General features: G+C 37.0%; 2 protein-coding genes and 1 pseudogene across 2 annotated transcripts; all 3 read left to right on the top strand.

Moving 5' to 3' along the window:
* Positions 1–1,174: 1,174 nt before the first annotated feature.
* Positions 1,175–4,151, top strand: LOC146675029 (macrophage mannose receptor 1-like). The gene is made up of 4 exons (XM_085402447.1): positions 1,175–1,205; positions 1,601–1,975; positions 2,142–2,495; positions 3,805–4,151. The coding sequence occupies exons 1-4, from the start codon at positions 1,175–1,177 to the stop codon at positions 4,149–4,151; spliced, it is 1,107 nt and encodes a 368-aa protein (XP_085258573.1).
* A 2,218-nt stretch (positions 4,152–6,369) lies between these two features.
* On the top strand, positions 6,370–10,412 carry LOC146675030 (macrophage mannose receptor 1-like; annotated as a pseudogene).
* A 2,984-nt stretch (positions 10,413–13,396) lies between these two features.
* LOC146675031 (C-type mannose receptor 2-like) lies at positions 13,397–16,379 on the top strand. The gene is made up of 4 exons (XM_085401128.1): positions 13,397–13,430; positions 13,730–14,104; positions 14,271–14,615; positions 16,366–16,379. Exons 1-4 carry the CDS (start codon positions 13,397–13,399, stop codon positions 16,377–16,379), a joined length of 768 nt encoding a protein of 255 aa, XP_085257254.1.
* Positions 16,380–16,862: the final 483 nt, after the last annotated feature.

Below are 16,862 nucleotides of genomic sequence, written 5' to 3' on the forward strand. Positions count from 1 at the left end.
TCCATAAAGCCTTCTCTTTGTTTGTTATTACTTCCCGATTTACTTGAACACTTCCACGACAGACATCGGCCAAGGATAGAACCACTAACCAGATGTAAGTTTAAAATTTGTAATTCATTACATTGAATGGAGTGTGCTTATTATTTGGTGACCAGTGGATTTCCCAGTATAGCTTGGTTTTAGTCAAAGTCCGAGTCGCCGTTTGCCTTTGTTATGTATTTTTTATGATTGCAGCCTTAATAAACAGCTTGCTTTTGTTAACTTTAGTCTCCCAACGTCTGCATTTGGGTCCTCTCTTCAAAATGTGATCTGCGTCCCACAGAACAATTGTGGGATCCAACCCAACCTTTCTGTACAGAACTGCAAAATGATCACACAGCATCTCATCAATGACCTAAACAGAGCTGTCGCTTCAAATGATAATCAGACAAATTTAAAGTAGAGCATCCAGACCAGACTAGGAACCGCTTTTTGGTGACTTGTGAGGTATTTAGTAATAAATGGGTCATTTTATACATACTGTCTGGTTTTTCTTGGTTCCTGGGTAGCACTTAATACACTTCCAGGTTAAACGTTATACAGTATAGGCTCAACTGATGAGGGTTTCATTCATGATTAGATGTTGCTATTTCTTAAAAACCTTGTATTTGTTGGATAAATGTGACAAGTTAATGGCAAAAGCAACAACAGACTGATAAAAGCTTCATGAATTAACAATGTGAGACCAGCGTCACTGTACACAATTAGAGATATGAAGAACAATACACTATATTAAAGAGAAGCTAAAAATAATAAACTCTATGCATCATAAAATATTCTAAGTACCGAATGTGTTTCAGATCATTTACCAGCTGTTGTATTGAGGGTTTAATTTTCTTAACCTGAGTCTAAGGTAAGATTTTCTCAATTAGAGATGTGGTTTATCAGATTAATTCAACAGATCATTTTATTTGAATGTTAAAAGAACTAAAACGTGTTTTCATACAGTTCCTCGAGAAACACATCCAAACACAGTATCAAACAAAACAGTGACTTCCAGCATTTTAAGTGCAAGTTCTATATGAATGTCATTTCTCTACACACACACTAAAACGACACGTTTTACATTCAAAATGTTGTCATCTTTTTACTGTGTATTAAAGAAAATATGTTTTCATTATGTGGCAGATTAAAGATGCGGTGGAGTCTGTTTCTGCTTCTGATGGGTAAGTGGAAATTCTCCGCACTGCTTCCTCAGTTTTATTCTGCTAACATGTTTGTATTTTTCCGGTTTACATTCTGCTCTGATGTTTGCTGTTGTTATTATTTATTGCTGTAATTCTGTTTCTGTATTATCTTTGCTTTTTCATTTGATCTCCATCAATTCAATTGTTTCTTTTTGTTATGAATAATCCTTTTTATTTCAATCTCATGTCTTTGTTTACTGTGAACATTATCTTTATTGTATCCAAACACTAAAGTCTTATAGTCGCACACATTTGTCTTTCATTGACAAGGTCACTGAGCTCAGAGTCACACTTGTGTTGTAGACTGTTTATCTGTGAACCAGTGAGTTTGATTTGATAATGCAGCATTATTGCTAATATTTTACTGCTTTTAGGTCAGTGTTTCGTCTCCACCTGTTACCTGTATGAGTACCACTTTATTAGAGAAGACAAAACCTGGGAAGAAGCACAGAAATACTGCAGAGAGAATTATGCAGACCTGGCCAGCGTGTTTGACATGGCAGACATGGCGAGACTGCGTGAATCCAAAGAGTATGAAGGTAAAGCCTGGATTGGACTGTTCAGCAACCCAGGAAAAGAAAACAGGATGTGGCATTGGTCTCTGCCAGGGGTGAACTACACTGAACATGAAACCAGATGGGGAGCTTCTGAACCAGATGATCAAAAGGAAAATGAGAACTGTGTGAAGACAAGAGAAAACTGGGCAGATGTCACATGTGACCAAACTATGTGGTTCATCTGCTACGATGGTGAGAATATGTGGATAATAGTCTGATTTGATAATACAACTGAACTGAAAGAGAAATGGAGAGAAAGCATGTTTGAGGAATCATACAAATTATGTGTCTTTCTGTATTTCTTCAAATGTTTGTGGTGATGGAAATTTTGTTTTGTTTTGATGTTTTTCCTTAACAGGAAAGAAGAGAGACGGTAAATCCATCCATTTGATTAAAGAGCCCAAGAACTGGAGACAGGCTCAGAACTACTGCAGAGATCACTACACTGACCTGGCCAGTGGACTCGATCAGGTGGATGGGCAAGAATTTAAGATCCTGAATAAGTCCGAGAGCTCTCTGATGAATGTGTGGATCGGCCTGTTCAGAGACACCTGGAGGTGGTCAGATGGAAGTAATTTCTCTTTCAGGCACTGGGATATGGAGTCATTTAATGACGGACAAAACAGGAAATGTGCTGTGACTCTGTTAAACAGATCAGGAAAATGGAGCTCTGATGAATGCAACAATAAAAATCCTTTCTTCTGTTATGGTGGTGAGTTTCTACTAAGATTAATCTGATTTATTTTCCCCTGTAATAGGAGCATCACTAGACTTAGAAGATCCAAGGAATTGTCTGTAGAGCTCTGAGACAGGCTTGTGTTGAGGCACAGAAACATTTCTGCAGCACTGAAGGTCCCAATAAGCTCAGAGATCTTAAATAGAAGAAGTTTGAAACCACCAGGACTTTCCTAGAGCTGCCACCTCGCCAGTTAGAGAGTTTGAGGTAGAAAAGCCTTAGTCAAGGAGTGATGGTCACTCTGACAGAGCTCCAGCATTGCTCTGTGGAGAGAGGAGAATCTTCCAGAAGAACAATCATTTCTGAAGCCCTCCAACAATCAGGCCTGTTTAGTAGAGTGAGCAGACTGAAGCCACTCCTCAGTTTACCAAAATGCACCTGAAGGATGCTCAGACCATGGGAAATAAAATTCTCTGGTCTGATGAAACAAAGATTGAACTCTTAACTCTGAATGCCAAGCATCACGTCCGGAGGAAACCAGGTACCACTCATCACCGGACCAATACCATCCTTACAGTGAAGCATGGTGGTGGCAGCATCATGCTCTGGGGATGTTTATCAGCAGCAGTGACCGGGAGACAAGTCAGAGTCGAGGGAAAGATGAATGCAATGTGCAGAGACATCCTTGATGATAAGCTGCTCCAGAGTGCACCGGACATTAGATCCACATTAGGTTCATTTTATACAGGACAAGCCCCCAAGCACACGGCCAAGATAAAAACAAGTGGCTGCAGAACCACTGTGAAGGTCCTCAAGTGACCAGCAAGAGCCAAAGTTTGAACCTGATTCTCTGGAGAGATCTGAAAATGGCTGTGCACCATCCAACCTGATGGAGCTTCAGAGGTTGTGCAATGAATGGGAGAAACTGCCCTAAAATAGATATGCCAAGCTTGTAGCATCATACTCAGGAAGGCTTGAAGCTTCAAGTGTTGACAAAGATACTTCAACAAAGTGTAAATACTTACATACTGTACATGCCATATTTTTGCTTTTGATTTGCAGGAATTTCAACAATCTTTTCCCCACTTTTTCATTTTGGGGTATCATGTGCAGAACTTTGAAGTGAACAAGAAATTTAATCTATTTTGGAATAAGACTGTAACAGGACAAAATGTGGAACTGTGAATGCTTTCCAAATGCACTGTACACACTTACAATAATTAAGTATACAGCTAAAGGAAGTGAAAAACTACAATGTTTTATTGTGTACTGTCTGTATTCAAGGTAAAGTGGAACATAAGCTGCTGTTAACCAGACTTAACTGAAGTTTGATTGTTTCTGACAGATAAATTGATTCTGATCAATGAAAACAAGACCTGGGAGGAAGCCTTGGATTACTGCAGACTGCACCACACTGACCTGGTCTCCATCACTAACCCTCACCAACAGAGATGGGTGGAGAGGAGAGCCAAGAATGCCAGCAGTCCTTACATATGGGTGGGACTGCGCTACACCTGCGTGCTGGATCTGTGGTTCTGGATCAGTGACAAAGCAGTCTGCTACGAGAACTGGGCTGATAATGGAAAGATTGAGGAGTGTGGTAGGTGTGCAGCTATGGAAAGAGGAGGACGGTATCAGTGGGTCAGTCAAAGAGAACATGAGAAATATAACTTTATTTGTTCTACAGAGTAAGTTTTAAACCTCTCTGACTCACTGCAGGTTAATTACTGCAGCAGAAATAATTTGCTTTTATGATTTTTATCAAGCACTGAATGTAGAAAGATGAAAAAACAATAATAATATTGCAGTGAGTCACCCCTGTGTCTTATATTAAGAACCAAAATATGGATTAGGGGAGAAGAGACTGTATCCAACATTACAAAAGCTATATGAAAAGGGTGATTACAGTTTTTGTTTTAGGGTCTCGTGTGTGTTATTTACACAGAAAATCACAGCATGTGGTGTTAGCATATTAGCAATGAAAGCCGAGAGGAGGAACTGACATCATGTCCAGTTTCAACCAAGACGATTAACATCTATGATAAATGTTTAACCTGCTGTTTAATTTAAGTTATATCCAAGTGTGTTTGTATGATGATTAAAAGTCGCTTTTTAGAGATAAGTGGTCCTCATAGCCATGTTATAATCATTTGTTTAAAGTAAACCTCAGTCTTAACCATCTGCAGCAGTAATATTGATCCATATAACACTGATGACACTTTTACTTTTAAGGATTTTATGTATACCTTGCCAATAATAAAGTTTTATGTGTATTCAGCTGTTTTCGTTGTATTTTATTGCTTCGATTGCTAAAGGAATGGCTGTTAAAATAAATCCTCCAACATGTGTCATTGTCAGCTATTAGTAAATATTTAACTACACATGTAATACAGTTTTATTATTCTTTAACCCTGGAAGGAGTTAGTCAGTACACTGTGTTTTCATGCGTTCCAGTTTGTCTCGTTAAAGAGTGCAGGAAGAGTTTTTTCCTTGCTGAAAAGTTGCATCACACCCCTGAAGTAAAACATAATGTTCATATAAGTTGGGTGAAGAACAAAGGAATGTTTCTGAAAGAGATAATATCATTCAGTTTAAATAATAGCTAAATAACTTCTATAACCTCTTTGCTACATTCAGCGCTTCAGAGCAATGTTTTTAATGCTTTTACTTGTCATGGGAGGAAAAGCAGAGCCAGACTGATGCATTCAAACAAGAAAAGATTGCTCAGGAATAACACTGCTGCCGAAAACAGGAATTTAAGGTCTTTACTGGCAGAGCTGGAGCTGTGCGTGAGCAAAATAAGAAACCCACCTGAAGCCTTTTCTGAGCCCTGATAAGTTTTTCACTTGGCTTTGACTCCCTCTGCTGTCTGCACATCTCAACACTCACAGGGCTCTTACTGTTTGTTTGTTTTAACCGCAAACAGAAAGAGACTTTTTTTAAAAATAAAATGACTGACAAAGTGCTGATAGCGGTGGAGTTACATTAAATAAGAGAAACAACAAACTTTATGACACCCTTGATGCTAAAAAAACACTGTAGGACACTGTTAGATAACCTCCTCCCTTTAGATGAAACCATAATTTCAAAAAATCAGGTTGTCTTTGTCTAATATTAACATTTGGTTGATGATCTGAAACATGTAACAAATATGCACAAAACTAAGAAATCAGGAAAGGAGAAAACACTTTTTACAGCACTGTATTTCCTTCAGCAACAGTCTGAGAGAGCAGCATGCACAGCATACAGCTCCTGTGCTTATGTGAGCACATGGTTTAAAATCCAATTCACTTCACAACATGTCGTAACAAGTTGCACTGTATCTTTTCCCTTTCATATACTGCACCTTGATCCTCAGGATGTTTACCTGAGGCATTACAAATGGGCAGTCTGTATTTCTGCCATTTTTTAGATATTTTAGTCTGTTTTTCTGAATATAAAGCAAAAACACTAAAAATACGTTCTCTTTTATCCTTTCACTCTCTCATATTCCCACCTTCATTACATTTATTGTCAGTTTATTATGAACCTCTAATGGTTTTTATCCTTAATTCATTCATTTAATGAAAAAAATTACCACTCGTATGTCAGGTGACAGAGATGTTTAAGGCATAGCTCCCCTAGATAGGTTACAACCTGCTTAACAAGTACTATTAAAGAACAGGAGGAACTAATAAGAAAATGCTTGTGATCACTTTTCAAAAAATATACATATGTGAGGTCATTTTGCAGACGACTGGAGTTCGTGGGAAGTTTTCTGAGCGTATGGCTCATTTGCTCACATGTTTATCTTGTAATCATTTCAGAGAAATTTGCATTCAAAATGTAAATATGATCCACACTGGGAGGATTTATAACGTTACATGTACAGTGAAAAATGTGTTCATATGAAAATTAAGATAATCTCTTAATGATAGTTATTGAAAAACAGTCATATTCTCCAACGTGTGTGGGAAAGTTCAGAGACATAGGACTGTAAGTGACGACATCCAATAATAACAAAAGTGAATTTAAATGAAAAATAAGTAATAAAAAGCTAATTATCCACAGATTCAGGTCTTATTTTATCAGCAGTGTTTCAGTGTTTACATGCAAAAGTAAGGAAATTGTAAAGCGACATCAAGATAAAACACTCAGGTAAAGAACAAGCTCACAATACAAGTATAAATATTTCCATAATTTCAATATTTCTGCATATAAACGATCCAAACCATCATCAGCTTTTTCATTGGTAAAGTATATGATGAGAAGTCAGTTCAAAAACAAGAGACAACAACAAAATTATACAGTTTTACAATCATTGAGGAAAAAGCTATAAGCTACAACACGTAACAGAATACTGCTTTCATACGTGCAAAAAACTCCCTCGTCTTTATCTTTCTGAAAGCAGCAGCAGTATTTTAATATATAAATTCCGATCTTTGCATAATGAGCTCTCTGTGTTTGCTTTTATTTCAGTGTTTATTTGAACCCTTCGAGGAAAGAGGCCAAATTAGACAAAGGACCAAAAGACTAACCAGATGTAAGTTTGAAATCTGTAATTCATTGCATGTTTTGTGTTTGTTTATGTTTATATATATTTATATATTTTCAAAATCAATTTCTAAGATATGCAGCAGACTGGATTTAAAAGAAAAGCACCTTTAAACCGAAGAATCAGCCTTAATATAATATCAGTTATGTTAAGCAGACTCTTTCATGCATGCAGACTACCAGAGAAAACAGATCTGGCAGCTCCTGACCTCAACAATAAGACACCTCTGTATTAGTACAGCATGGAGTATTTTTACAACAGTGATAAAGCCTAATTCTATGTTTTGATGTATACATGAGTGATGTAAAACATTTAAACTCTGGCTGCCTGCTCGTGTCTGCATTTGGGTCCAGCTGAACTTCCAATCTGTACACCCAGATTATAATGATGATTATAACCAGACCATCTATGAAATGAAACATGATTTCATTATCTAATGAAATATTTATTTAATCCGGCAGATTAAAGATGCAGTGGAGTCTCTTTCTGCTGATTCTGATGGGTAAGTGGAAAATTCTGATTGAGTTTCCCTATAGAGATGATATTTCTCTACCTGGTGTGTGTTTTGTTGAATCCTACAAACTTACCGTGTTTTTTGTAATGTCTTGTCTTCTTACTTCTTCTGTCTTTTCTTTGTTTTTCCATTTGATTTTCATCTATTTGTTTTATCTGCACACATTTGTCTTTCATTGACAAGGTCACTGAGCTCAGAGTCACACTTGTGTTGTAGACTGTTTATCTGTGAACCAGTGAGTTTGATTTGATAATGCAGCATTATTGCTAATATTTTACTGCTTTTAGGTCAGTGTTTCGTCTCCACCTGTTACCTATATGAGTACCACTTTATTAGAGAAGACAAAACCTGGGAAGAAGCACAGAAATACTGCAGAGAGAATTATGCAGACCTGGCCAGCGTGTTTGACATGGCAGACATGGCGAGACTGCGTGAATCCAAAGAGTATGAAGGTAAAGCCTGGATTGGACTGTTCAGCAACCCAGGAAAAGAAAACAGGATGTGGCATTGGTCTCTGCCAGGGGTGAACTACACTGAACATGAAACCAGATGGGGATCTTCTGAACCAGATGATCAAAAGGAAAATGAGAACTGTGTGAAGACAAGAGAAAACTGGGCAGATGTCACATGTGACCAAACTATGTGGTTCATCTGCTACGATGGTGAGAATATGTGGATAATAGTCTGATTTGATAATACAACTGAACTGAAAGAGAAATGGAGAGAAAGCATGTTTGAGGAATCATACAAATTATGTGTCTTTCTGTATTTCTTCAAAATGTTTGTGGTGATGGAAATTTTGTTTTGTTTCGATGTTTTGCTTAACAGAAAAGAAGAGAGACGGTAAATCCATCCATTTGATTGAGGAGAAGATAACCTGGACAAAGGCTCAGAAGTACTGCAGAGATCACTACACTGACCTGGCCAGTGGACTCGATCAGGTGGATGGGCAAGAATTTAAGATCCTGAATAAGTCCGAGAGCTCTCTGATGAATGTGTGGATCGGCCTGTTCAGAGACACCTGGAGGTGGTCAGATGGAAGTAATTTCTCTTTCAGGCACTGGGATATGGAGTCATTTAATGATGGACAAAACAAAAAGAAATGTGCTTCGACTCTGTTAAACAGATCAAGAAAATGGAGCTCTGATGAATGCAACAAAAAAAAATTATTTCTTCTGTTATGGTGGTGAGTTTCTACTAAGATTAATCTGATTTATTTTCCCTGTAATAGGAGCATCATTAGAAGATCCAAGGAATTGTCTGTAGAGCTCTGAGACAGGCTTGTGTTGAGAGGCACAGAAACATTTCTGCAGCACTGAAGGTCCCAATAAGCTCAGAGATCTTAAATGGAAGAAGTTTGAAACCACCAGGACTTTCCTAGAGCTGCCACCTCGCCAGTTAGAGAGTTTGAGGTAGAAAAGCCTTAGTCAAGGAGTGATGGTCACTCTGACAGAGCTCCAGCATTGCTCTGTGGAGAGAGGAGAATCTTCCAGAAGAACAATCATTTCTGAAGCCCTCCAACAATCAGGCCTGTTTAGTAGAGTGAGCTAGTGATGGTAAATTTGATTCTTTTTGAATAAGCTGCTCCAGAGTGCACCGGACATTAGATCCACATTAGGTTCATTTTATACAGGACAAGCCCCCAAGCACACGGCCAAGATAAAAACAAGTGGCTGCAGAACCACTGTGAAGGTCCTCAAGTGACCAGCAAGAGCCAAAGTTTGAACCTGATTCTCTGGAGAGATCTGAAAATGGCTGTGCACCATCCAACCTGATGGAGCTTCAGAGGTTGTGCAATGAATGGGAGAAACTGCCCTAAAATAGATACGCCAAGCTTGTAGCATCATACTCAGGAAGGCTTGAAGCTTCAAGTGTTGACAAAGATACTTCAACAAAGTGTAAATACTTACATACTGTACATGCCATATTTTTGCTTTTGATTTGCAGGAATTTCAACAATCTTTTCCCCACTTTTTCATTTTGGGGTATCATGTGCAGAACTTTGAAGTGAACAAGAAATTTAATCTATTTTGGAATAAGACTGTAACAGGACAAAATGTGGAACTGTGAATGCTTTCCAAATGCACTGTACACACTTACAATAATTAAGTATACAGCTAAAGGAAGTGAAAAACTACAATGTTTTATTGTGTACTGTCTGTATTCAAGGTAAAGTGGAACATAAGCTGCTGTTAACCAGACTTAACTGAAGTTTGATTGTTTCTGACAGATAAATTGATTCTGATCAATGAAAACAAGACCTGGGAGGAAGCCTTGGATTACTGCAGACTGCACCACACTGACCTGGTCTCCATCACTAACCCTCACCAACAGAGATGGGTGGAGAGGAGAGCCAAGAATGCCAGCAGTCCTTACATATGGGTGGGACTGCGCTACACCTGCGTGCTGGATCTGTGGTTCTGGATCAGTGACAAAGCAGTCTGCTACGAGAACTGGGCTGATAATGGAAAGATTGAGGAGTGTGATAGGTGTGCAGCTATGGAAAGAGGAGGACGGTATCAGTGGGTCAGTCAAAGAGAACATGAGAAATATAACTTTATTTGTTCTACAGAGTAAGTTTTAAACCTCTCTGACTCACTGCAGGTTAATTACTGCAGCAGAAATAATTTGCTTTTATGATTTTTATCAAGCACTGAATGTAGAAAGATGAAAAAACAATAATAATATTGCAGTGAGTCACCCCTGTGTCTTATATTAAGAACCAAAATATGGATTAGGGGAGAAGAGACTGTATCCAACATTACAAAAGCTATATGAAAAGGGTGATTACAGTTTTTGTTTTAGGGTCTCGTGTGTGTTATTTACACAGAAAATCACAGCATGTGGTGTTAGCATATTAGCAATGAAAGCCGAGAGGAGGAACTGACATCATGTCCAGTTTCAACCAAGACGATTAACATCTATGATAAATGTTTAACCTGCTGTTTAATTTAAGTTATATCCAAGTGTGTTTGTATGATGATTAAAAGTCGCTTTTTAGAGATAAGTGGTCCTCATAGCCATGTTATAATCATTTGTTTAAAGTAAACCTCAGTCTTAACCATCTGCAGCAGTAATATTGATCCATATAACACTGATGACACTTTTACTTTTAAGGATTTTATGTATACCTTGCCAATAATAAAGTTTTATGTGTATTCAGCTGTTTTCGTTGTATTTTATTGCTTCGATTGCTAAAGGAATGGCTGTTAAAATAAATCCTCCAACATGTGTCATTTTCAGCTATTAGTAAATATTTAACTACACATGTAATACAGTTTTATTATTCTTTAACCCTGGAAGGAGTTAGTCAGTACACTGTGTTTTCATGCGTTCCAGTTTGTCTCGTTAAAGAGTGCAGGAAGAGTTTTTTCCTTGCTGAAAAGTTGCATCACACCCCTGAAGTAAAACATAATGTTCATATAAGTTGGGTGAAGAACAAAGGAATGTTTCTGAAAGAGATAATATCATTCAGTTTAAATAATAGCTAAATAACTTCTATAACCTCTTTGCTACATTCAGCGCTTCAGAGCAATGTTTTTAATGCTTTTACTTGTCATGGGAGGAAAAGCAGAGCCAGACTGATGCATTCAAACAAGAAAAGATTGCTCAGGAATAACACTGCTGCCGAAAACAGGAATTTAAGGTCTTTACTGGCAGAGCTGGAGCTGTGCGTGAGCAAAATAAGAAACCCACCTGAAGCCTTTTCTGAGCCCTGATAAGTTTTTCACTTGGCTTTGACTCCCTCTGCTGTCTGCACATCTCAACACTCACAGGGCTCTTACTGTTTGTTTGTTTTAACCGCAAACAGAAAGAGACTTTTTTTAAAAATAAAATGACTGACAAAGTGCTGATAGCGGTGGAGTTACATTAAATAAGAGAAACAACAAACTTTATGACACCCTTGATGCTAAAAAAACACTGTAGGACACTGTTAGATAACCTCCTCCCTTTAGATGAAACCATAATTTCAAAAAATCAGGTTGTCTTTGTCTAATATTAACATTTGGTTGATGATCTGAAACATGTAACAAATATGCACAAAACTAAGAAATCAGGAAAGGAGAAAACACTTTTTACAGCACTGTATTTCCTTCAGCAACAGTCTGAGAGAGCAGCATGCACAGCATACAGCTCCTGTGCTTATGTGAGCACATGGTTTAAAATCCAATTCACTTCACAACATGTCGTAACAAGTTGCACTGTATCTTTTCCCTTTCATATACTGCACCTTGATCCTCAGGATGTTTACCTGAGGCATTACAAATGGGCAGTCTGTATTTCTGCCATTTTTTAGATATTTTAGTCTGTTTTTCTGAATATAAAGCAAAAACACTAAAAATACGTTCTCTTTTATCCTTTCACTCTCTCATATTCCCACCTTCATTACATTTATTGTCAGTTTATTATGAACCTCTAATGGTTTTTATCCTTAATTCATTCATTTAATGAAAAAAATTACCACTCGTATGTCAGGTGACAGAGATGTTTAAGGCATAGCTCCCCTAGATAGGTTACAACCTGCTTAACAAGTACTATTAAAGAACAGGAGGAACTAATAAGAAAATGCTTGTGATCACTTTTCAAAAAATATACATATGTGAGGTCATTTTGCAGACGACTGGAGTTCGTGGGAAGTTTTCTGAGCGTATGGCTCATTTGCTCACATGTTTATCTTGTAATCATTTCAGAGAAATTTGCATTCAAAATGTAAATATGATCCACACTGGGAGGATTTATAACGTTACATGTACAGTGAAAAATGTGTTCATATGAAAATTAAGATAATCTCTTAATGATAGTTATTGAAAAACAGTCATATTCTCCAACGTGTGTGGGAAAGTTCAGAGACATAGGACTGTAAGTGACGACATCCAATAATAACAAAAGTGAATTTAAATGAAAAATAAGTAATAAAAAGCTAATTATCCACAGATTCAGGTCTTATTTTATCAGCAGTGTTTCAGTGTTTACATGCAAAAGTAAGGAAATTGTAAAGCGACATCAAGATAAAACACTCAGGTAAAGAACAAGCTCACAATACAAGTATAAATATTTCCATAATTTCAATATTTCTGCATATAAACGATCCAAACCATCATCAGCTTTTTCATTGGTAAAGTATATGATGAGAAGTCAGTTCAAAAACAAGAGACAACAACAAAATTATACAGTTTTACAATCATTGAGGAAAAAGCTATAAGCTACAACACGTAACAGAATACCGCTTTCATACGTGTAAAAAACTCCCTCGTCTTTATCTTTCTGAAAGCAGCAGCAGTATTTTAATATATAAATTCCGATCTTTGCATAATGAGCTCTCTGTGTTTGCTTTTATTTCAGTGTTTATTTGAACCCTTCGAGGAAAGAGGCCAAATTAGACAAAGGACCAAAAGACTAACCAGATGTAAGTTTGAAATCTGTAATTCATTGCATGTTTTGTGTTTGTTTATGTTTATATATATTTATATATTTTCAAAATCAATTTCTAAGATATGCAGCAGACTGGATTTAAAAGAAAAGCACCTTTAAACCGAAGAATCAGCCTTAATATAATATCAGTTATGTTAAGCAGAGACTCTTTCATGCATGCAGACTACCAGAGAAAACAGATCTGGCAGCTCCTGACCTCAACAATAAGACACCTCTGTATTAGTACAGCATGGAGTATTTTTACAACAGTGATAAAGCCTAATTCTATGTTTTGATGTATACATGAGTGATGTAAAACATTTAAACTCTGGCTGCCTGCTCGTGTCTGCATTTGGGTCCAGCTGAACTTCCAATCTGTACACCCAGATTATAATGATGATTATAACCAGACCATCTATGAAATGAAACATGATTTCATTATCTAATGAAATATTTATTTAATCCGGCAGATTAAAGATGCAGTGGAGTCTCTTTCTGCTGATTCTGATGGGTAAGTGGAAAATTCTGATTGAGTTTCCCTATAGAGATGATATTTCTCTACCTGGTGTGTGTTTTGTTGAATCCTACAAACTTACCGTGTTTTTTGTAATGTCTTGTCTTCTTACTTCTTCTGTCTTTTCTTTGTTTTTCCATTTGATTTTCATCTATTTGTTTTATCTGCACACATTTGTCTTTCATTGACAAGGTCACTGAGCTCAGAGTCACACTTGTGTTGTAGACTGTTTATCTGTGAACCAGTGAGTTTGATTTGATAATGCAGCATTATTGCTAATATTTTACTGCTTTTAGGTCAGTGTTTCATCTCCACCTGTTACCTGTATGAGTACCACTTTATTAGAGAAGACAAAACCTGGGAAGAAGCACAGAAATACTGCAGAGAGAATTATGCAGACCTGGCCAGCGTGTTTGACATGGCAGACATGGCGAGACTGCGTGAATCCAAAGAGTATGAAGGTAAAGCCTGGATTGGACTGTTCAGCAACCCAGGAAAAGAAAACAGGATGTGGCATTGGTCTCTGCCAGGGGTGAACTACACTGAACATGAAACCAGATGGGGAGCTTCTGAACCAGATGATCAAAATCAAAATGAGAACTGTGTGAAGACAAGAGGAAACTGGACACATGCCAGATGTGACCAAATGATGCCGTTCATCTGCTACGATGGTGAGAATATGTGGATAATAGTCTGATTTGATAATACAACTGAACTGAAAGAGAAATGGAGAGAAAGCATGTTTGAGGAATCATACAAATTATGTGTCTTTCTGTATTTCTTCAAAATGTTTGTGGTGATGGAAATTTTGTTTTGTTTTGATGTTTTGCTTAACAGAAAAGAAGAGAGACGGTAAATCCATCCATTTGATTGAGGAGAAGATAACCTGGACAAAGGCTCAGAAGTACTGCAGAGATCACTACACTGACCTGGCCAGTGGACTCGATCAGGTGGATGGGGAAGAATTTAAGATCCTGAAAAAGTCTCAGGATTTGTGGATCGGCCTGTTCAGAGACACCTGGAGGTGGTCAGATGGAAGTAATTTCTCTTTCAGGCACTGGGATATGGAGTCATTTAATGACGGACAAAACAAAAAGAAATGTGCTTCGACTCTGTTAAACAGATCAGGAAAATGGAGCTCTGATGAATGCAACAAAAAAAATTATTTCTTCTGTTATGGTGGTGAGTTTCTACTAAGATTAATCTGATTTATTTTCCCCTGTAATAGCAGCATCATTAGAAGATCCAAGGAATTGTCTGTAGAGCTCTGAGACAGGCTTGTGTTGAGGCACTAGAGCTGGGCGATATAAGATTTTTTCATATCACGATATGTTTTTTTCATTTCAGGCGATAACGATATCTATCACGATATAAGTCAAATAACTATATTTGTAAGATTTAAATGTGAAATAATCAGCAGCTTGTTTTTATTTAAATATTTATTTCCCATAATAAGTTCATCCATTAAGCGGACGCGAATGGATGGATGAAGTTCAACAGGGTAGATGTACTTAAGGAACATGAGACTTTTTCAGATAAATAAAGGCAAATATTGCAAACTACACAAAAGGCAGCCACTAAGGCGTTTAAGTTTCAAAATAGAACAAACGAAATAGACTAAATTGTCAATTCCACTTAGAAACAAAATATTAATTCTAAAAATAAATCTTAGTTTGTTTTACAGAAGAACAGACAAAACTGACTAACTTTTGTCAATATCAAATAAACTGAGAACTAAAAGGAAATTCTCAATCTCTCCTTGTTGTATAGCTTAGCTTTTCAAACAGTTTTAACAGTTACTTTAGTCTGACAAAAGCCGAATGACGAATTAGCGCTTCCAGTCAGAGACTGAGGCTACGTCCACACGTACACGGGTATTTTTGAAAACGGAGATTTTCCGTTTTCGTTTTAAAAAATAATCCCGTCCACACATAAAGGCAGAAATGAAGGAAAACGCTGCTATGAACATGCCAAAGCAGCAGGTGGCGCTAGATTCCTAACCGTGCAGAAATGTTGGCCAATCAGAAGTCTAGAAGCCTCGGTGGGAAAAAGTAAACAAAGCTGGGGCATAGAAGCAGAACCGAGTCGTATGTGTGGAGGGACAGTAACTGTGTGTATTTGTAAGCATTTAAACACTGCAGAGAGTAGAATTAACAGTAACAGTATTGTAGAAATTCATTTAATTGAAAGATTGAGGAGTGTGATAGGTGTGCAGCTATGGAAAGAGGAGGACGGTATCAGTGGGTCAGTCAAAGACAAAATGAGAAATATAACTTTATTTGTTCTACAGAGTAAGTTTTAAACCTCTCTGACTCACTGCAGGTTAATTACTGCAGCAGAAATAATTTGCTTTTATGATTTTTATCAAGCACTTAAGAGATTAAAGATTAAAAATATCTATGTCATAAGTATGATTGAAAATGATGATTTAAAACTTACCATGTCATAAACATTTTTTTCTGGATGTGCTCTATTATTCTAGAGAGAATATAGTGTGTTAAAAAAAAAGCTCAGTCTTAACCATCTGCAGCAGTTAAATTGATCCTTATAACAGAAGAAATACTTTTACTTTTATCATTTTATCTATAAATTTCTAATAATAAAGTATTATGTGTATTCAGGTGTTTTCATCGTGTTGTTTCTTTTGCAAAAGGAATGGTTCTCAAATAATATCCTTCAACACTCATCATTGTCAGGTAATAGTTGATATTTAACCTAAAATAAAATAAAAATTAACAGTTATTTAATCAGGAAGGAATGTGGACAGGTGAGTGACGAAGTGTTTCTCCCACTGAAAAAGCTACATGCAGATGCAGATGAACAGAATCAGCTTTTTGGATTTAAGGTCATTTATGTGAGTTTGCCTGTGAGTCAGAAATAAATCAAATCTGGTCAGTTGTAATTTTTGAACCTTGTTGTTGCTTCCCTTTAGTGTCTGTATCCTGAACACCTACAAGGCAGATAACCGTTAAACCTGTTTCACTCTACACTGTCTACATACTTTTACCGGCTCATCTGATTGGTTGATAACACACTATAGAGAATCTCTGGTCCTTAACAGCCCATGGTTTCAAGTCTAAGCCACTGGATTACCTATTTTGTTTTGGGGTTTGTTTGTTTTTTTGCTTCTTTCTTGAAGTTGTGCATCTTCCAGGTTCTTAAAATCTCATCATCAACAAGCAGCTCTGAAAGGATATTAATCTAGATAATGACAGGAGAATAAAATTAGTCTTTAGTGCCCTACTGGGAAGTTTATTTAACTATTGTAGGAAAAAATTTAGCTCAAAAACTTTTGGATTTTTATAAAATCTGAAGTGGTCTGAAATTCCACTTCACTTAAAAAGACACAACGCATCTTATATTTATGTAAACCTAGTGATAAGACTTGTTTTTTCAGATAAGATTCATCTTGTTTTCATGGCAGTATGC

The sequence above is a fragment of the Rhamphochromis longiceps genome, linkage group LG3, assembly GCF_057381845.1.
Source record: "Rhamphochromis longiceps isolate RC_006_pf linkage group LG3, R_longiceps_female_GT1.1, whole genome shotgun sequence".
In the NCBI taxonomy this organism is placed as follows: Eukaryota; Metazoa; Chordata; class Actinopteri; order Cichliformes; family Cichlidae; genus Rhamphochromis; species Rhamphochromis longiceps.

Bases quoted from the DNA above. Each gene is read 5' to 3' on its own strand.
- LOC146675029 (XM_085402447.1), top strand. From the start codon at position 1,175: ATGCGGTGGAGTCTGTTTCTGCTTCTGATGG. The intron at 1,206-1,600 runs GTAAGTGGAAAT...TACTGCTTTTAG, and splicing joins TCTGTTTCTGCTTCTGATGG to GTCAGTGTTTCGTCTCCACC. The intron at 2,496-3,804 runs GTGAGTTTCTAC...TGTTTCTGACAG, and splicing joins TCCTTTCTTCTGTTATGGTG to ATAAATTGATTCTGATCAAT.
- LOC146675031 (XM_085401128.1), top strand. From the start codon at position 13,397: ATGCAGTGGAGTCTCTTTCTGCTGATTCTGATGG. The intron at 13,431-13,729 runs GTAAGTGGAAAA...TACTGCTTTTAG, and splicing joins CTTTCTGCTGATTCTGATGG to GTCAGTGTTTCATCTCCACC. The intron at 14,105-14,270 runs GTGAGAATATGT...TTTGCTTAACAG, and splicing joins GCCGTTCATCTGCTACGATG to AAAAGAAGAGAGACGGTAAA.